Source organism: Lontra canadensis, unplaced genomic scaffold (assembly GCF_010015895.1).
Source record: "Lontra canadensis isolate GAN:19392208 unplaced genomic scaffold, GSC_riverotter_1.0 scaffold107, whole genome shotgun sequence".
In the NCBI taxonomy this organism is placed as follows: domain Eukaryota; kingdom Metazoa; phylum Chordata; class Mammalia; order Carnivora; family Mustelidae; genus Lontra; species Lontra canadensis.
Genome location: NW_022631101.1, coordinates 2,315,958 through 2,337,218, shown reverse-complemented (window position 1 = coordinate 2,337,218; position 21,261 = coordinate 2,315,958). Strand labels below are relative to the sequence as shown.

General features: G+C 51.0%; 1 protein-coding gene and 1 non-coding gene across 3 annotated transcripts in view; both read left to right on the top strand.

The window, feature by feature from the left end:
* PRKD2 (protein kinase D2) overlaps nt 1-21,261 on the top strand; it is a 32,328-nt gene that overhangs the window by 7,768 nt on the left and 3,299 nt on the right. For both annotated transcript variants that reach the window (XM_032839399.1, XM_032839400.1), the window contains exons 4-17: nt 1,147-1,278; nt 4,380-4,534; nt 4,645-4,867; nt 6,124-6,201; nt 6,288-6,441; nt 9,102-9,219; nt 9,982-10,059; nt 11,340-11,598; nt 13,072-13,124; nt 13,255-13,327; nt 14,044-14,150; nt 14,990-15,151; nt 18,213-18,311; nt 20,994-21,261. In XM_032839399.1, coding sequence (XP_032695290.1) covers nt 1,147-1,278; nt 4,380-4,534; nt 4,645-4,867; nt 6,124-6,201; nt 6,288-6,441; nt 9,102-9,219; nt 9,982-10,059; nt 11,340-11,598; nt 13,072-13,124; nt 13,255-13,327; nt 14,044-14,150; nt 14,990-15,151; nt 18,213-18,311; nt 20,994-21,261 — 1,959 coding nt within the window. The remainder of the gene's footprint in view (nt 1-1,146; nt 1,279-4,379; nt 4,535-4,644; nt 4,868-6,123; nt 6,202-6,287; nt 6,442-9,101; nt 9,220-9,981; nt 10,060-11,339; nt 11,599-13,071; nt 13,125-13,254; nt 13,328-14,043; nt 14,151-14,989; nt 15,152-18,212; nt 18,312-20,993) is intronic.
* On the top strand, nt 3,881-3,987 carry LOC116856209. The gene has a single exon (XR_004380505.1). It is a non-coding gene; the product is annotated as a U6 spliceosomal RNA (small nuclear RNA).

The following is a 21,261-nucleotide window of genomic DNA, read 5'->3' as shown; positions in this document are numbered from 1 at the left end:
GGCAGTAAATGCAGTACTGAAAGCATGAACTTTGGAGCCACACTGGCTCGGATTAGATTTCAAGTTCCACAGCTTGCTAGCTGTGTGACCTTGGGCAAGTTGCTTCACCTCTCTGTGCTATAATCTTCTTATCTGGAAAATGGAGGTAATAACAATGTACCTCCAGGGCTCCTGAGAGAACTGAATTCACTAGTATTTTAAAGTACTTGGAGCAGTGCCTGGCACTAGGTAACTGCTAGGTTGGGTGAGTTTTTTAAAAGATATATATATATATATATATATACACACACACACACACACACACACACACACACACACACACATATATCTATATTTTTTAAAGATTTATTTATTTATTTGACAGAGAGATGGAGAGAGCAAACAAGAGAGCACAGCAGGGGGAGGGGACAGAGGGGGAGGGAGAAGCAGACTCCCTGCCCAGCAGGGAACTCAGTGTAAAGTTGGATCCCAGGCCCCAGGGATCCTGACCTGAGCTAAAACCAGACTAACCAACTGAGCCACCCAGGCACCCCTGGGTGATTGTTAAGTAAGAATATTTATTTTCTTTATTTTGGTTGGCTGCCTCCCTTACTAGAGGCCAGGCAGGGAATTTGTTCTGTGCGGTGTCCCTGACACCTAGGACAATGCTCTGTGTTTGTTGGATTTCCATTTTAAAGATGAGAAAACTGAGATACATAGGGATTTGTTTTTTTTCTCTTGACACTCAAGCTCCATCCTAGACCAAGCGGATCAGCAGCTGTGAGGGTGGGACCCAGGCATCTGTATTTTTAAATTTTATTTTAAAATGTTGCATTGTGAAATGTACATAACATAAAATATACCATCTTAGCCATTTTTAAGTCTCCTATTCGGTAGCGTTAATTACCTTCACGTTGTCCTGCAACAGTCTCCACGAATGTTTTCATCTTGCGGAACTGAAACTCTGTACCCACTAAACTAAACTCCCCAGTCCAGAGCATAGGTGTCTTGCCCAGTGGTGACGCTGGGATTTGAACCCGGGTACAATGTAATATGCGCGTAAATGAAGGCAGGCACAATCAAACCTCCCGGCGGGGAGGACTGTGAGAAACCCAGAACAGCCCTCACCGCTCAGGCTCAACCATCCGCCCCTCCCTGCTGCCGCAGCTTCGGCCACCTTCGAGGACTTCCAGATCCGCCCGCACGCCCTCACGGTGCACTCCTACCGAGCGCCGGCCTTCTGCGATCACTGCGGGGAGATGCTCTTCGGTCTAGTGCGCCAAGGCCTCAAGTGTGATGGTGAGGGGAGAGGGGGCTGGAGGCGGGGTCGGGGGTGTGGGTGGGGGTTGGTGTCAGGGGCGGGGCGAGGCGGGGCGGGGTGGAGCTCAGGGATAGGGGGCGTGGCTCGGAGGGAGAGGTAAGGGCCCAGAGGCACAGCTTTGGGGAGGAGTTGGGGGCGGGGATTGAGTGATGGGTGGGGGATTGGGCGGGGCTCAGCTGCGGAGGTGGAGCCCGATGCGGAGCTCCGAGCGAGAGGGAAGGGGGCAGAGAACTTGGGGGAGGAGAAGGGGAATGTGCTTAGGGAAGAAGGTGGAGCCGGTAACAGGAATCACCAGAGAAACAGCCAGTAGGAGGTAAATATTAAGGGATATTTGGAAGGAATTCGCTTACAGGAGTGTGGGGGCTGGCCCAGCAATTCTGAAATCCATAGGGCAGCGCTTCAGGAAGGGCAGGCTGGACTCCCGGGAAGAATTTCTTCATCTGGGAAATCTCAGCTCTGCTTTTGAACCTTTCAATTGATTGAAACGGGCCCACCCAGATTAACTAGAATACTCTCCCTCACTTCAGGTCAACTGGTTGTGCACTTGAATCACACGTACAAAATACCTTCACAGCAACCCCTACATTAGCTTCTGAGTTACTGGGGCTGACACAGAAAGCTGACCAGCAGAGTCCCCTCCTTGCTGACTGGGCCCCTCAGTGTGCCAGGACCTGCCATAACAAAGTACCACAGGCTGAGTGGTTTAAACAACACATATTTAGAACTCACGATTCCAGAGCCTGGAAAGTTTAAGATCACGGGTCAGACAGGGAGTGGTTTCCTGGTTAGAACCCTCTTTCTGGCTTGCACACGGCTGCCATCTGGCTGTGTCGCTCCCGTGGTGTGAGGAGAGACAACAGTTTCTCAAGTGTCTCCCTTTTATAAAGACCCTGGTCACGTTGGATCAGCGCCCCACCTTTATGGCCTCACTTAACCTTATTTACCTCCTTAAAATCTAATACAGTCACATTGGGGGTTAGGGCATCGACCTATGAATTTGGGGGATGGACACGTGTTCAGTCTACAACAAGCACCCACACGCATGTCCTTCGATCATACTTAAAAAATAAAGGAACACACCAGTGTGTCTCAAGGTGAAGCCGAAGGGTCAGGTTCTGCAGGTCCACTCTTCCCAGATGAAGACCATCCATTCTGCGAAGACCACACCTCCATCAGAAGCATATTCTCGAATGTTCCACCATCCAAGGATCTCCAGCTTCACGGCAATGGCGCTCATACGGACCCTGTGTCCCAGAAGACCTGCAGCATTGACCAGGATTGTCCACGCAGCCCTAAAGAGACCTGTGGCATTTAAGGGCTCGAGGGGTGATAGCCACATTGGGTCTGTGGAAAACCAATTCAGCACGTTCAACGCTGTTATAAGTACTGCCATCCTGCGCAAACCACATCCAACTCTTGGTGTCTTGGCATTTGTAACCTTCATCCTGACGTGCAGTCCTGGTGTCATAAAAGGGAAGGTGTTTTTTTTTTTTTTTTGCTTTTGTTTTTGAGAGAGAGAATGCATGCATGCCCGCGCACAAGCAGGGGGGAGGGGGGAGAGAGAATCTTAAGCTTGCTCCATGCTCAGCAAGGAGCCTCACTCGGGGCTCGATCTCACAACCCTGAGCTGAAACCAAGAGCCAGACACTCAACTGACAGAGCCATCCAGAACCCCCTGGCATCGTTGATTCTAACGGGCACCCTTAGCATGGATTTCACTGGCTCAGCCACACAGATGATGGTCCTTGTTCATGTGGTTCCAAAGGAGTCCCAAGTGACTGTTTTTTTTTTTTTTTTTTAAGATTTTATTTATTTGAGAGAGAGAGAGAGGATGAGAAGGGGGAGGGTCAGAGGGAGAAGCAGACTCCCCGCTGAGCAGGGAGCCTGATATGGGACTCCATCCTGGGACTCCAGGGTCATGACCTGAGCTGAAGGTAGTTGCCCAACCCACTGAGCCACCCAGGTGCCCCCAAATGACTGTTCTTAATGCCTTCATAACACCTTCTGATGGGAGTTTGACTCTGCCTTGATACTCAGAGCGTCATGGATGAGATTTTGAAGTCCCGTGAAGCACACGAGGGAGCAAAGGCCAGTGCTGGGAAGTGTTTCCTGTTCGCAAAGGTCGTGGGCCATCCCGAAGCTCTTCTCATACCACCACCTTTGGGAAAGCCTATGACAGCCAGGCTGCCAGAAGACAGGCTCCATGAGGCAGTCCCAAAGAAGCTTCCAAAGGCTGGAGGAACATTCTTCACTCCAGAAGAGGGAGCCTTCCTGGAATCATTTGGAATCTCTGGAGATGTATGGGAGCAAGGGTTCAGGAAACCTGCTAGGAAGACGGCAAGCTGAGCCTGATTCTTTCATGGAAGAGGATTTTGGATTTTTTTAAATGATAAATTAAGGAAGAAATGACAATAGAGTCATATTTCCATCTGATTTGGTAGAATTGTTCCGAGTACAACTGAAAACATGCTAATAACCCTTTCCCCAGGAGATGATGCTTGTTCACTCTTTTCCTTCGATGTCCTGTAATTTTTTTTTATTTCTATTTTTATAATATCCTGTAACTAAAATACGAATACAGTGCTCCGTTCGGCAGCACATGTACTGAAATGGGGCCAATACAGAGAATAATAGCATGGCCCCTGGGCACGGATAACACATGTATTCCTAAAGCGTTCCATATTTAAAAAAAAAAAAAAAGTTATGTCAGGGGATGGGAGATAGAAGGAAGAAAGCACAAATAGTTGTACACACAACAAGTATGTTCCTCATTTGTGCAGCTGGTCCCATGGTCCCTTCTGCTACTGCCCCCCAATCCACATTCCCCGGGACCTCAGCGAGGGCCTCACCTGCTCGTGGTTCTTTGCCTGGTGGACTGGCCCAGAACCTTCTAGGCCGGTAGCGGTTCTACCCGACTTGGGTTTTTGTAGTTTTTCGCTGGCTTTAGTGGCGCTCGCAGGGGGCTCTCCTGAGAGGGCGGCTGTATTCCTAATCTACAGAAAGGGAAGAGGGGCGGGGCGGAGTTTTAGAGCCCAGGACTGGTGCAAGGATGTCTCTGATCGTCTGGCGCCCCCCGCAGGCTGCGGACTGAACTACCACAAGCGCTGTGCCTTCAGCATCCCTAACAACTGCAGTGGCGCCCGCAAGAGGCGCCTGTCGTCCACGTCTCTGGCCAGTGGCCATTCTGTGCGCCTCAGCACCTCCGAGTCCCTGCCCTGCATGGCTGATGAGCTGGTGAGGGGTTGGGGAGCGGGCGGGCTAGTGGCTGGGGGGTGGGGGCGGACGACAGGGCCCGGGCATGGGGCCGCGCACTAATATGTCCCCTCCATTCCTGCTGACCATAGAGCCGCAGTACCACCGAGCTCCTGTCTCGCCGCCCCCCATCCTCCTCCTCCTCCTCTTCTGCCTCCTCCTACACGGGCCGCCCCATCGAGCTGGACAAGATGCTGCTCTCCAAGGTGAAGGTCCCGCACACGTTCCTCATCCACAGCTACACGCGGCCCACCGTCTGCCAGGCTTGCAAGAAACTCCTCAAGGGTCTCTTTCGCCAGGGCCTGCAGTGCAAAGGTCAGCGGGGCCCCCCTGGGGGAGACGGATGGGGTCAGAAGGCCCGGACAGACACATACTCACTCAGCGACCTGGGGCCTCTCTCACCTGAGCTTGTGGCAGGAACTAAAACTCCCAGTACTCTGGGGATGCCTGGCTGGCTCAGTCGGTGGGGCCTGAGACTCTCGTTCTTGGGTTTGTGATTTCGAGCCCCATGCTGGGTATGGAGAGGACTTAAAAATAAAATCTTAAAAAAAAAAAAAAAAGAATCCTAGTATTTTGATCCTTAGGAGCCCAGAGCCTCAGGAGAAGAGTGCCCTGAATCCTGGTGTTCTAGAACCTTTGGAATTCTGGAATCCTAGAACCTTAGAAACTTAGATCTATGAGCCACTTCATATGGGATTCTTAAACCGTAGAACTTGAGAATTCTGGAACCACAGAACTAGAACCATAGGCTTCAGGAATTCTGGATCATGGGGGTCCCTGAAAAGAACCACAGAACCTTAGACTTGGAGATCCTAGAACTCCCAGATTATAGATTCTCAGAATACTGGAACTTTAGAACCATCAGATTTGAGAATGGTAGAAGCCTAGAAGCATCAAATGTAAACCTTAGAAGTCTAGAATCATATACCCTTGGGGCCATGGGATCCTACAGTCCTAGACACACAGAACACAGAACTCTGGATTATCAAATTCTAGAATACCAGACATTGAGATCCATAAAATTTAGAGCTGTCCAATTCTAGAAGTCATCGGAAGAGTCAAATTCTAGAATCTTGGGTGTGTGGAATCCTAGAACCTTGGAATCATCAGATTCTGGATGGTTTGAAGTCCAGAATTGTAGAACTATAGAGTCACTGATATCTAGAATTTAAGTTTTTAATAACCCTAAAACCTTGGACATCAAGGAATCTTAGCAGTCTAGACTCATAGAACTGTAGAATCATAGGTGTGTCTAGACAGACATTGAAATTTGGAATCTTAGAACTCTAGAATTAGGGGAAAAAATCTAGAATCTTACAGGGATGTGCTAGTGACATCTAGTGGGTAGAGATCAGGAATGACCGCTAAACATATATGATGCACAGACCAGCCCCCAACAGCAAGAGATTCCCCAGCCCCGAATGTTCTAGACTCAAAGAGAGAGACAACCAACCCCAAAACAGCAAAAGCGGAATCTTCTGGGCCTGGGGGTTAGGAGTCAAGGTTCAACCCTTACAGGTGACGTCTCTCTCCCCTCCTACCCATCTACTTGTTCCCTGTCGTCATACCAGACTGCAAGTTTAACTGTCACAAGCGCTGTGCCACCCGTGTCCCTAACGACTGCTTAGGGGAAGCACTCATCAATGGAGGTGAGAGGCTGTGGGGTGAGCAGGGAAGTGGAGGGGGGTGGTGGCGGTACTGGGAAGAGGCTCCTCTGACGCCCTCATCCTGCTAGATGTGCCGATGGAGGAGGCCACCGATTTCAGCGAGGCTGACAAGAGCTCCCTCATGGATGAGTCTGACGACTCGGGGGTCATCCCGGGCTCCCACTCGGAAAATGCCCTCCACGCCAGTGAGGAGGAGGAAGGCGAGGGAGGCAAGGCTGAGAGGTACCTGGGGCACCCTCCGAGAAAGGCCCGTCCTAGCTCTACAATAGCTCGATGTCCCTTGTAAATTTTCCAGGCACCCACACTTTGTTTTAAAATTATACCTTTTTCCTAAAAAATGTATATTTTTAAAATACTTTATTTATTTGACACACAGAAAGAGATCATAAGTAGACAGAGGCAGGCAGAGAGAGGGGGGAAAGCAGGTTCCCCGTCTAGCAGAGAGCCCAATGCGGGGCTCCATCCCAGGACCCTGAGATCATGATGGAGCCAAAGGCAGATGCTTAACCATCTGAGCCACCCAGGTGCTCCCAAAATGTACATTTTTTGAAAAGCTTTCATAGAAGCGGATTTCTAATTTAGAGTATATTTCTCTTTTGGAACTGCTAATCCAGTCATTCAAATGGTAGTCAACCCTCCGCTTCCCTGCTTTCCCGCCTCCCAGCTGCTTAGCTCCTCCCCCTGGGATCAGCTGCTGGCAGGCCCTTCCAGAAACAGTCTGTGTTGGGGCGCCTGGGTGGCTCAGTGGGTTAAAGCCTCTCCCTTCGGCTCAGGTCATGGTCCCAGGGTCCTGGGATCGAGCCCCGCATCAGGCTCTCTGCTCAGTGGGGAGCCTGATTCCTCCCCTCTCTCTCTGCCTGCCTCTCTGCCTACTTGTGATCTCTCTTTGTCAAATAAGTAAATAAAATCTTAAAAAAAAAAAAAAAAAGAAAAGAAACAGTCTGTGTTGCAAGGTGACAGAGCAAAGAGTAAGAACGTGGGAATCTGCTGTATGGCATTAGGCAGGAGATTAACCTCTCTGGGCCCTCAGTTTCTTCATCAGTAAGATGGGGATAAAAGTAGGACCTACCTTTGCGGATTGTCCTAAGGGTGAAGTGGATGACGTTCTCTGGGCCGATGACGGCACGTGTCTCGTAGGGTGATTTTCTAATTCCATTAGATCACGCAGGTCAAGTGCTTGCCGGGTTGTAAACGCTGAGCAGATGGAAAGAGAATCCTCCCTGGTACTCTGTTCTTGAGTCCGCAAAGCGCAGAGGGTGGGAGGTGATCCATTCTGGAGTATGGGGAGAAATATTTGCCTTTCCATTTCTCTTTACTTTTAATCTCATCTTTTAGATGTTTTCGCTCTTTTGGCATGTTTTAGGATAATATTAACACACTATTATTGGTATATTGTACTAATACAGTAAGACATGTGTAAATGAGGGTAACCTGTGGATTGAAGCCGTCATCGATGTGTAAATCTTTATCCTTGAATGAAATCCTTCTCAGAAGGACTGTAAGGAACACCGTCCTCACTCCTAGGTTAGAAGATGGAAGTTTACTGGCTTCAGCTGGTCATTACTAAGAGAAAGGAGCTGAGACTTCACCCCACGGGGCCAAGGGGGCATTGATGTGAGGAGGGTGACCCATTTCCATGGTGCATCAGTAGACACTTATTGAGCACCGACTGGGTTCTAGGACTTCCCAGCACCCAGCTGTGAACCAAACCAGGAAAACTTTCTGGCCTCAAGAGCCGACACTCTAACTAGGGAGACAGGCAGTAAACAAATGCATCCATAGCATCAGGTACTGATGACTGCTATCAAAAAATACTTAAAAATAAAGATACATTAAAAAAAATAAAGCAAGGAGAAGGGACAGAGAATGAAGATACATTGTTTTAGGGTCATTAAAGGGGGCCTCTCTGAGAAGGTGACATTTGAAGAGATCTGAAGGAGGGCCGGGGGAGGAAAAGAGACACGTGGAAGATAGTTAGTGGAAGAGCTTGCCAAGCAAAGAGAACAGCAAGTGCAAAGGCCCTGTGGTAGGGCCAAGCATGTTCCAGAAACAACACTGAGTTTGGTGTGGGTGGAGCAGAGAGGGCCAGAGGAAGGGGATGGGCGACCAGCCCGAAGGGAAGATGGATATGCAAGTCACAATAATTACAGAGAGTTTCTTACTGATTCTACCTGACTCGAGCTGCCTGGAAGTTCAAGTTCCCTTTCTGCCAGGTCTTTCCTGAAGTGTTTAGTAACAGAGTAAGAGGCTGTAAGAGTTGGATCTTGATAGACTTGGGTGGGGTGGGGGTGTTGGGAGAGGCAGCCTATTTCACCGATGAGGAAACCAAGTCTCAGAGAGGCAAAGGGAAGTGCCAGGGCCACCCAAGTCCTGGTTTGATGTAGGGATCAAGAGGTGGTTGGTTCTGGAGTTGAGCAAGTCTGTGAATCTCTCTAAGCGTTTATTTCCTCTCTGTAATAATAGCTTGTGCACTGATAAGGGCAATGAGGTACAGAGAGGTTGTCACTTCCCTAGTGTCACACAGCTGGTTCCACAGTCACTGGGCTCAGTACTGATTAGCACTTATGGGAGGACCACTGGCTGCCAAGCATTGTGCTAAATTCCTAAGAAAGGTTTTCACCCCTTACAGCAACCCCTTTGGGTGGAGAAATGGAGGTACCGTAGAAGTTAGGTGATTTGCCAGGCTGCCTGACTTCGGACCCCAGCCTTGTAATGTGGCCCTATCTAGCGTCCCCTTCCTCATGGGAAATGTGGAAACCACAAAAGTGTGGCCAAAAACAACCCCACTCCTCGTTGCCCAGAAATGAGCTCTGAGGCCCCTAGTGCTTATGGGTATTTTCCACTTGTAACCTCTTGCCTCTTCCTCTCCCCCTCCCTCCCAGCTCCTTGGGGTACATCCCCCTAATGAGGGTGGTGCAGTCGGTGCGACACACGACGCGGAAATCTAGCACCACCCTGCGCGAGGGTTGGGTGGTCCATTACAGCAACAAGGACACGCTGGTGAGTGGGCGGGATGGGGCTAGGTTGGGGGGAGCTAAGGTTGGGGGGGGGCAAACTCCGCTTTAGGAGGTGGGGCTGGGTGGGGTTAGGGGGTAGGCGGGGCCCACCTGGAGGCGGAGCTAGAATTAGAGGGATGGGTTCTAAGGGAGAGTGGAGCGGCAGGGCAGGAGTCGGGGAAGACGCGGGGCTAAGGACAATGTCAGGGGAGGCGTGAGACCAAGAACGGGGAAGCTGGAGTTAGGAGTAGGGCCGAGAGGGCTCAGGTTCTAGAGGATGGGCTCAGGGGTTACTAGGCCTGGCTAGAGACCTAACTGGAGGTAATTAAGTGGGGTAGTGATATAAGGTAGGGCCAGGTGGGGCGAAGTTGGGAGGAAAGGTGGGGAGGGCTTATAGTGGAGGGGCCGGGTCTGGGCAGGTAGGAGATTGGGGTGGGGCAGGTTTAGGGGCCAAGGGGTGTGGCTGGAGGCTGACCTAAAGTTGGAGAGGGGTTATGGGGCGGGGCAAGGTGGGGTGAGCTAAGGCGGGAGGGACCGGATCCACTTGAGAAGGGGACAAGGCGGGGGTGGGGCTGCAGTTAGGGATGGGCGGGGCCTTACTGGAGACGGAGCTAGAATTAGAGGGGCGGGTGATGAGAGACGGAAGGGGTGGGGCCTTTCTGGGGCGGGGCTAGGCTTGGGGGCGGGGCTTGGCTCCGGGAAGAGCTGGATCCCCGACTGCGCCAAGGACGGACCACCTCACCTTCTGGAGCACCTCTCCCAACAGAGGAAGCGGCACTATTGGCGCCTGGACTGCAAGTGCATCACACTCTTCCAAAACAACACGACCAACAGATACTACAAGGTGGGCCTTCCGGTCGCCAGCTCCCCCAGACCTCTTCCACTCCTTTCCCAGTTGCTTGCCTGCTTGCATGTCATCAGCAAATGGGCCCACCTGGGCCCACCACTTTCTGGCTGGGGAACCCGGGGCGGCTTACGTGACTTCTCTGCCCTCCCGTCTGGCACCTGTAAAAGGCCTCAGTGACTAGTCCTCACCGCAGGGCCGCTGCCTTAATTCAGCGATCACCTCCGCGAAGCAGTTAGCCTAAGGCCTGCTTGTGTGGAGCTCGCTGTTATCATTATTGCTTTATAATGAAGTACTGGATCATTTATCCGTATTCCTCACCACCCGCCATGGCCGCCGGGCGCTCTAGGCCGTCTCCTTCTGGGGCCTCGATTCTGCGCTTCCCCCCACACAGCCTTGTCCCACATAGCAGCCAGAGGGGCCGAGAAAACCATCAGAATCCTCCCTTTGCCCTTAAAATAAAACTCGGACGCCTCGGGGTTCCCTGCTCTGCAGCGGCTTCCCACAGGGTGGGGGTGGGGGTGACTTCTCAGCCTGCCCCTATTCTCGGCCACACTTAGATGCTGCCCCCACCACGTCTCTGTCTCCTGCCTTTATAAGCTGTGTCAGTCTGTCCCTGTTTCGTTCTTTCCTTACTTTAATTTTTTTCTCTCCCTTCTGCAAATGTGTCCTGCCCCCCCCCCCACAGTTTCTCTTCCAGCACTTTTCAAAGCATGCTCTTTTCCTTCTGCACAGACCCTGCCCCTTCTCTCCCTGTCCCCTCCCCTCCACCTGGCCCTCTCAGCCTCCTTTCTGGTCTCCTGTCTCAGTCCCATCCTTTCCTGTTCACCCTCCGCACACAGCCAAACATCTACCTCTGCCTTGCTCTAAACCCTTCCATGGCTCCCCAGGGCCCTGGAGACAAAGTCCAGGCTCCTCTCTGTGGCCCATGAGGCCCTTCATGGCGTAACTTGATTTGTTCACCAAACATGGCATATCTCCTGTGTGCTAGGTACCACCCATGTAATGGGAATAGAGCATATTCTTTGAACACAAGCTTTTCCCACCTCAGGGCCTTTGCACATGCTTTTTCCACCATCTCCACCAGCTGGTCTCTTCTTACCTTTCTGATCTCTTGCTTCATGTAACTTCTGCCAGGAGGCCTTTTCTGACTACTCTATGCAAATATGCAAATCAGGCCCTTTCCCACTGCCACTGGAGTGTGTGTGCTGTTCTGAGTAAGTGGGGAGCCCCAGGGTCTGCTTGGCATCCACACTAATGCTGGTTCTGTATCCTGCCAGGAAATTCCACTGTCAGAAATCCTCACTGTGGAGCCCGCCCAGAACTTCAGCCTTGTGCCACCAGGCACCAACCCTCACTGCTTTGAGATTGTCACTGCCAATGTCACCTACTTTGTGGGCGAGACACCTGGTGGAGCCCCAGGGGGGCCCAGCGGGCAGGGGGCCGAGGCTGCCAGGGGCTGGGAAACAGCCATCCGCCAGGCGCTGATGCCAGTCATCCTCCAGGATGCACCCAGTGCCCCAGGCCACACACCCCACAGTAAGTCCTCCCCGCACCCTGCCCCGGATCCTGAGAGCATGGGTCTGGAAGGGCTTGTGTGGGTTCCCAGGGAAGGGAAGAGCCAGGGAGAAGGCCGGGAATGGCACAGTGGGGAATGTGGCTTCTGGATTCAGCTGGCATGAGTCCAAATCTCCATTAAGCCCTAGACCTGATGTGTGGACTTGGGCATGTCACTTCTCTTTTCTGAGTCTTGTCCTAGGTGGCGACAACTCCTCCAGGTTGTGAGTTCAAGCTGTTTCATTCAGGCATTTACTGAGTGTCTTCTCTGTGCCCACCCTATGCTGGGCAGTGCTGGGGACATAGTCGTCACCAAGATAGCCCAGGACCTGTCCTCACAGGGCTCACAGTCCAGTATGGGAGACAGACCTGTCCCCAAGCAGTGACAGCCCAGAGTGACAGGGTTGGGACAGGGGACCAGAAAGCTGTGGGGCTCAGAAGGGATAGCTGATCCAGCCTGGGTATCCAGGAGGGCTTCCTGGATGCAGCAACATCTGAGCTGAGACCAGAAAGCTGAGGAGGGCTGAGAGAGGGGATTGCAGAAGGGAAATATTTCAAGCAGAGGCCAAAGATGATCAGAAAGTCTCAGGCTCCTGCCTTCTGGAGCTCATAATCCAGTGTGAGCGACAGATCACCCTGCATGAATGACAGATGTAATGTAGAACATGACGTGGCCCCAGGAGGGAAGTTTGAGCTGAGACTGAATGGGGAAGGTTTAATTAAGTCCAGCAGAAGGGACGCACGTTACTGGCAGAGGGAACAGCAAGCGCAAAGGCAGGAGATAGGAGGGGACTTGGCTGTATCTGAGGCCCTGCAAGGAGGCCAGCTGTTGGGAGGACACACAGCATGGTGGGGGTTGAAGTCAAAGAGATAAATGAGGGGCCAGTACCTGGGAGGCCATGGGAGGGGGTTGGGCTTCCTCCTGGGGGCGCTGGGGAGCCATGGTGGAGTTTGGAGCAGGGGAAGGACAGACCCAGGTTTGTGCGGTGAATAGGAAAGAACAGAAAAGGGGCAGAGAGACCAGGGAGGAGGACAAGGGGCCAGGCTTGGAATGGGAAGGGGGCAGATGTTCAAGCAGCGGAAGGCTCAGAACCTTGGAAATGTTGTGGCTCCGGTTGGGTAGTGGATTGGCAAGTTCAGGGGGGAAGATGTTGGAACCCGTTTGGACTTTCCTCCTGAGAGAGCCTCAGTGTCCTCCTCTGTAAAATGGGATCAGTGTGCGTCCCTTGGCCCTGAGATCTTGGGGTGCAGTGCTCAGTGAAATCGTTCATGACACTTCTCCAGTCCCCTCAGCCTATCACGTTTACTTCTCCCACTGGCCCTATGAGGAAGCACCTGTCATTATTCCCATTCTCGAACCTGGGTGGTGTGGCTCCAGAGGCTGCCTCTGGAGTCATGGGTGAAGACAGTCCTGAGCCCAGGGTCCCCTCACCTCTACCTCTCCCCTCTCCCCAGGACAGGCTTCTCTGAGCATCTCCGTGTCTAACAGCCAGATCCAAGAGAACGTGGTGAGACCCTGCCCACACCCCATGGTCCCATGGATGGCCTATGCCTCCCACGCAGCCTCCCACCCTCCCTATTCTCCTCAGCGTCCGAACTCCATCTGCCCCCTTGACCCTTCCCATCCCCACCATGCAGGACATTGCCACCGTCTACCAGATCTTCCCGGATGAGGTACTGGGCTCCGGGCAGTTTGGAGTGGTCTATGGAGGTACGGATGCTTCCGAGCTGATCCAGAGGGGGTCCCGGCGGTTCCTGGGCTCCAGACCTTCCTATCTGTGTGCTCACTTCCTGTTCTGGTTGACTTGAAAAGCTAGGTCCTCTAGGCAGGTGGTTGCAAGCCTCTTCTTTTCTCACTGGGAAAAGCCAATGGGCTTTCTCCCGTTCGTAATAGGGAGAGAGCAGGGGCGCCTGGGTGGCTCAGTGGGTTAAGCCTTTGCCTTCCGCTCAGTCATGATCTCAGGGTCCTGGGATCGAGCCCCGCATCGGGATCTCTGCTCGGCGGGGAGCCTGCTTCCCCCCCACCCCTCTCTGCCTGCCTCTCTGCCTACTTGTGATCTCTGCCTGTCAAATAAATAAACAAATAACATCTTCAAAAAAATAATAATAATAATGAGAGAACATTCTGCACTCTGATTGGCCACAGAGCTAGTTCCTAGATTCTGATTGGTCATAAATCTAGTTTCCCTTGTGTTAGATTTCCCTCAAAGCGCTTGTCTTTTACCTTCTTCATTCCACCTTTATTCCCAAGGCCTCTCGCCCCTCACATCCCTCCTGGAAGCCCCACGGAGCCATCTTGATGCCTTCTGCTCACCTTTGTTCAACCATGTGTCTCTGTGGTCGGCGGGGGGTGCGGTGGGGTTCCCTCTTACCAGGACTGGAAGGTCTTGCTCCCTTCATCCCCAGTTCCCCCTGTGTCCTGCCCAGGAAAGCACCGGAAGACAGGCCGGGATGTGGCAGTAAAGGTCATTGACAAACTGCGTTTCCCCACGAAGCAGGAGAGCCAGCTCCGGAACGAAGTGGCCATTCTGCAGGTGACCGGGCTCTGGGGCCCAGCTCAGGCCCCACCTAGGAAGGACCTTCCTTTCCCACCTCCTCCTTTCAGAGGCCAACTGACCCAGGCTGGAGGTGGTCAGGGAAGGCTTCCTGGAGGAGAGAACATGCATGTTGAGACTTAGGGGGTAGAAAGGTGTTCTCAGCAAAGGGACCAGCCTGTGCAAAGAAAGGTCTGGAGGTAAGAGGGAACATGAACCCTTCTAGGAATTTGAAGTTTGAGGTTACTAGGTGGCTTATGTGTGGGGAGGTGGTGGGAGGTGAGGCCAGGGAGGAGGCCTGTGGATTTTCTCCTGAGGGTACTGGGGAGCCCTGGAAAGATTTTTAGCAAAGAAAGGACAGGGTTGGGTGTGTACTTTAGGAAGATCTCTGAGGCTGCCACCAGAGGGTGGGTGGAAAGTGGTGGGACCATAGCCTAGAACCCAGGGAGGAGGTTGGGTAGAGACCTGGAGGGTAGAAATGGGGTTAGGCGAAGCAAGGTGTGCCGGGGAGAGGGAGGAGAATTTTCAACACAGAGATGCACAAAGGTCCCATTGTTCCATACTTCTGCTCCCTCCCTCTCCCACCCCCCCAAAACCCTGGACCTTCAACAGAGCTTTATCACGTGAAGATCCTTCTAGATACCTGGTAGTGTGGGGATGTGGTTCTGTCTGAAGCTCCTTCCTCCCCCAGAGCCAGCCCCGGGGAAGGAGCTGCTGACCCTCTGGGGACATCCTCCTCATTTGTCGTCCGCCTGCTCCCGTGGCTCACCTCTGGGGTCCCAAGTTCACGGGCAACCTGGACCCTGACTGCCACCCTCCCCTCCCCACCCCTACCCCAGAGTCTGCGGCACCCCGGGATCGTGAACCTGGACTGCATGTTTGAGACACCTGAGAAGGTGTTTGTGGTGATGGAGAAGCTGCACGGAGACATGCTGGAGATGATCCTCTCCAGTGAGAAGGGCCGGCTCCCCGAGCGCCTCACCAAGTTCCTCATCACCCAGGTGCGCCCGCCCCCCACCCCCCTACCTGCCTCCACTCGCCTCCCCACCTGCCCTGCACCCAGCTCCCGCAGACACTGGTAGGAGTCCTACTAGCAGATAATAAAAAATAGAGAGTAATAGTAACAGTAGAAAAAATAATAGAACGATAATTTCAAAATAATTGAGTAATAATAGAACAGATTGTAGAGTAATAAGAGTAATAACAATAGAAAATAAGAAAACAGTAAGAAGAGAGCAGTAGTGATAATTATATTAGTAGTATAGAAAAATCAGAAATGATGATTGTATAATTTTTATTCCTTTATAGAATGAGGTTCCCTAAGGCCTGACTATATTCGTGTAGGAAAAGGGAAGGGGAGGGAGGCCTTTCTGTGGGGACCTCATTCATCCATTCCTTAGGTGGTTCACCAAGCTCTCCATCTTCCCCTGCTCTGTTCCCAGCAGTGCTGGGGACATAGCTGTGACCGAGATCGCCCCAGGACTGGACAGCGATCACCCAGAGTGGGCAGGGTGGGGGAGGGGGACGCTAATAGTGTTTTAACTTATTGTATCTGCATCACAACTCATGTGGTAGTGGCTGTGATCACTTCCGTTTTTGAGTCAGGGGAAAAAACAAGGCTCAGAGACTTTAAGTAACTTGTCCAGGGTCACACAGCTGGTGGGAGCAGACCCTAGGATCTGGGCTTTTAACTAGTAAGGTCAAAATCACTGGTTTTACCTGTGTGTCATTCTGCCTCTTACTTTCTTCACTTTTTTAAAAGTACTTCTGGAAGGTTATTCTATTTCTGTATGCAGTGAGCAGAGCTGCCTCTTTTTCTTAGTTGTATCCCATGGTAGATACCACCAAATCCTGTAACTGCTGAGTACAGAGGTTGTTACCACTTTTCCACCATTACAGACAACATCTGGTGAATATCTGTCCACACACATTGCTGGGCTCTAGTGGGAGAATTTCCAAAGAACACGTTTCAGACGATAGACCCCTAAGTCCAGGGAAATGTGCTCTAGGAGATTTTTAAACACGCTGCCCAGCTGTTCTCTAAAATCCCTTCAGTCTGCTCTTAACAGCAGCTAACTCTGGGTGAAACAATCAGTAGTCTTACAGGTGGAGATGTGGCTTCATTTAGCAGTTTAAAAATTATGGGTGAAAAAAAATAAAATAAAAATCATGGGTGAGGTTGAGTGTATTTCCCTATGTTTATTGGCCTGTGCTTTTTATTCCCATTGCCCATTTTTCAGTTGGGTTATTCTTGTTGAATTGTGAAAGCTCTTTGTATACGAGGGACACTGGATCCTTGTCACTTGTGTTGTTCAATTTTTTTTTTTTTTTAAAATTCCAGCATTTGTTATCCTTTTCATTTCATTCCTGGCTTTTATTTGCCATCAAGAGTTTAACTTTTACAATGTTAAATGTTGCCTTTTGTAGCTTCTGGGTTTTACAGCCTTCCTAGAAAGGCCTTCCCATCCGGCTTGTCCCTCACCTGATTCTGGGACTTGTTCTCTTGGATGCAAAGTCCCTTGTGCTCTGCTTCCTTTATGGAGGTCCTGCCCCCTCGCTCTCCCCAGCACTGAGCCTTCATCAGGTTGACTTGTGGGGTGGGGAGAGAAGCCCACTGAAGCAGGCTTATCCAGACTTAAGGTGGGGAGAGGGAACTGCCTGCCTTCAGCAACTGGTTGATTTCTCTTTCTGGTCTTCCATCGCTCCCTCCCTTTTTGCCTCTGCTCCTCTCTCTCTCTCTCTCTGCAGATTTCTGCCTTCCGTCTCTTGTCTGCCCCACCCCAAGTCCTGTGCTAGGCCCTTTACCTCATGGGCTTGTTTCTGCTTCACAACTGCCCTCCGAGGTAGGTATTACCAGCACCCCCATTTTACAGATGAGGAGACTGAGGTGGAGGAAGGGTCCATGTCCTGCCCAAGGTCACACAGCTAGGTGGCGGTCTAGCTGAGATTTGAACCCAGATCTGTCTAGCTTCCAACCAGCCCTCTTTGTTCTCCTCCTGTCCTAGTAGGGGAGGGAGGTGGTCAACAAACAGGAAGTGGAGAAAAGGGGTACGTACACACTGTGGATCTCAGTGTCCCTGGCCAAAGCCCGAGGATTACACAGAATCAAGGAAAACCATAGTGTCCACAGAGAAAGTAGTTGGAAATTGTATCCAGATTTTTTGCTTTGTAAATCAGCTCACCTTGCCACCCTAGAATACTCTTGAGTTAACAAAGCAGGAAGAGCTCTGTCTAAAACATGCCCAGAAATATGTTCATCCACAGGCCATCCCGAGGAGAGTGACAGGTACCAACAACAGTAATAGCTAATGTCATGTTTGCTCTGGGCTGGACACTGTCCTAAACACTTTCTGTGCCCCAACGCAGTTAAACTTCACAGCGACCCCTGAGGATGGGTACTTTCATTACCCCCCATTTTACAGGTGAGAACACTGAGACTCAGAGAGTTGAAGTGACTTGCCCGAGGCCACAAGCTAGTGAGTGTAGAGCTGGGTCTTCCACCTGGGCAGGCCGGCTCTAGAATCCCACCTCCCACCCCCGACCAGTACTGCATTTGATATATAACGTAGATCATGTTGGTATTTGTACTGTTTCATCTTAGAGATTTTAATGGATGAAACATACTTCTTAAAAAATGGAGTCACACAATAGTACCTTCTTAAAGGCTGCTACTTTACCAATAGCCCACCCCCGCCCCCAGCTTTTAGGGTAAACTCCAGGCCCAAGGTTGGGCTCAAACTCATGATCCAGGAGGTCACAAGTCGCCAGCTCTGTGGACTGAGCCAGCCAGGAAACTCACTCCTAACTCTTTTTGGTCAGGAGCTTACCACATGCCAGAGGGTCTCAGTCTCTTCCCAAACCCACTGCTGCAGTCGAGTCTTTCTGGAATTATCCAAGTCCTATCTCAGGTGTCATGGTTTTGAGGCTCCAATGCATCCCCTGGTCCTGGGGGATATCTTTAGGGGTACAGAGAAAGGCATGGATGGGGTTTGGAGGGCTGGCGGCAGAATCTGGGGCAGGTAGCTTCCTACCTTTCTTACCGGCCCCACTTCCTCCCCTCAGATCCTGGTGGCTCTGAGACACCTTCACTTCAAGAACATTGTTCACTGTGACTTGAAACCGGAAAACGTGTTGCTGGCATCAGCCGACCCCTTTCCTCAGGTCAGTCATGTCCCCCAGCTTGATTTGGGGAAGTGCAGCTAATCCTGGGAGGTGGGTGGGGATTGTATGAATCAGGATAATTGGACACAGAGACTCAAGATAACAACGGCTTAAATAAAACAGATGCTGGTTTCACCCTCATGTAGGGTCCAGCGTGAGCATTTCGAGGCTGAAAAAGCGGTTTCTTAGAGTCAGGTACTCGGCTCTGGATGTCTTGTTCTGGCCTCTCTATGATGTTCTAGACTTCATGGTTCTTGATGGTCCCCGTCATGTGACAAGATAGTAGGAGGGAGGAGGAAAGAAACAGGTGGAGGAAATGGACACACCCCCTTCCTTCTCTGAACCTATGGAAGTTTACAAGGCACGTCTTCTAGTATCCCATTGGCCAGGGCAAGGTCACGTGGTCGTGGCTGGCTGCAAGGGAGGGCAGGAGATGTAGTCTTTATTCTGCGTGGCCGTGTGGTCCATTCCATTCAAGATTTTTATTATTAAGGGTGAGAGCGGAGAACAGATACTAGGGGACAAGTGGTAATTTCTTCTGTAGGTCTGTTAGGAAAACAGTTCTGATGAGCCTCGGATTGGGCAGTGAGAATGCTTCCTCCCATCCCCAGGGGCAGAACCAGAGTAGGTAGGGGTGACAATTGTAACAGATACAATTTATTGAGTGCCTATTGTGTTTAAGGACCTATAGCTCCAGGTTCTCATGTAGCCCTTCCATGTCCTGGAAAGTTCTTGCTTTATGATCTGTGTTTTGCAAACACTGAGTTCATTTCATTTCAGAAGCCAGGGGTTCATTTTAGTCACCTAAGAATTGCTGTGGAAACAACTTACATCAACCTCATGGTTTCTTTCTGCTGCTGGAAGTCGCTCAGTTGTTAGTGGCAGCCTGGGATGGAACATAGGATCAGTTTTTAAATGTAAATTAATGAAAATTAAATAAAATAAAAACTAATTTGTCCTGCCACATTTGAGTACACAGGGAACCAGTGGCCACCATATTGGTCAGCACAGATCACAGAGGGAAGAGCAAATGTTGATCATGTTGTCACAAAAATAGAATTACATCTGTACTGTGTTCTGTGACATGGTTCTCTGAGCTCACGTAACTCTAAAGCCCATTTGGAGGGCCAGAGGGGAAAAAAAAACACTCTGAAGAAAGAGTAGGAGTCCATTTTTTGGATGGGCAAGTATTCCAGGCAGTGGGAACAGCCCTGTCAAAGAACCTTTGTAGCAAGATGATCTGTACTTTTTTGGGAACAACTTTATTGAGATATAATTCACACACCATATAATTCACTGATTCAAAGTATACAGTTCAGGGGCACCTGGGTGACTCAGTTGGTTAAGCATCTGACTCTTGACCTCAACTCAGGTCTTGATCTCAAGAGTTGTGAGTTCAAGTCCCACATTGGGCTCCACACTAAAAAGAAAAGTGGACAATTCAGGGGCTTTTAGTGTATTCACAGCATTGTGCAACCGTCACCACAATCAGTTTTAGAACATCTCATCACCCCAAAAACAAACCCTTGTACTCTTTAGAAACATCATCCTCCAAACCCACCACCCCTCATCCCGACCATGAATCAACGTCCTGTAGATTTGCCTATTCTGGATGTTTCGTATAAGTAGCACATTCAGTAATAGCATATGTGGCCCTTTGTGACTGGCTTCTTTCATCTAAGTTCATGTTTTCAGAGTTCACTTATGTTGTAGCATTGATCAGTCCTTCCATTTCTTTTAACAGCCAAGTAATATTCCATTATAACATCTGGAGAAAAGGGTGGATCTTTGAAAAGGAAAAGGATTTTAGGACAGGGTGGTATGGCTGTCACATTGAGTCAGTGGTTGGGTGTGGCTGTTTTTGAGGGCAGGCAACAGAGACTTGGGGCTTCAAGAGTTTGGAGAGCCAAAGTGAGCCACAGAACAGTTTTGAGCCAGGGAGGAAACATACATGAACAGAGATGGCGGCACAGAGGTGGTGCTGCCTATGGACTTGGTAGGAAGGTGAGCAGGACTTTGAACCCATGTGTGGCTGGCTCCAAAGCCTGTCCATGACCCTAGACTGCCTCCACCATCAAGGGAAAAGTGGCCGAACACCTGTTACTGACTGCTGGCCATCCAGCAGTTTGCAGTCACGGTCCCATTTAATCCCCAGGAAAGCCCCAGAGGAAGTTGCTATTAACATCTGTGATACAGATGAGGCCCCGTGGGCTGGGAGAAGTTAGCTTCCGGCCCTGAGACCAGTGAGACTCATTCTGAGCTCCCAGCACTTTCCATGTATTTATTCATTCAATCCATACAACCACCCTTTAAGGTAGGGGTTTTTCGGATCTCCGTTGTGCAAAAGAAGAAATAGAGGCACAAGATGGTTAAGAGACCTGCTCAGTGTGGCGGAAATACAGGAACATGTGGCATTTATTAAGCGCTCATGACATATGAGGCATTTCTGGTCCCGTGAGCCTTAGATGGAGAAACTCATGTAATCCTCATGACGACCGTTTGAGGGAGGTGCTGTTAGATGAGGAAACTGAGGCACAGAAAGTAAGTCACTGCCCAGGTTCCTCAACTAGTAAGAGGAGAAGCTCGGTTTTCTCTGAAACGCTGTGCAGGGCGTGGGATTGCGTCGCTGGGTAGGTGCAGTCTTAACGCTCCTTCGGCCCCTCCACCCCACGCCCCCTGCAGGTGAAGCTGTGTGACTTCGGGTTTGCACGCATCATCGGTGAGAAGTCGTTCCGGCGCTCGGTGGTGGGCACCCCTGCCTACCTGGCGCCCGAGGTGCTGCTTAACCAGGGGTACAACCGCTCGCTGGACATGTGGTCGGTGGGCGTGATCATGTACGTCAGCCTCAGCGGCACGTTCCCCTTCAACGAGGACGAGGACATCAAAGACCAGATCCAGAACGCTGCCTTCATGTACCCAGCCTGCCCCTGGAGCCGCATCTCCTCGGGAG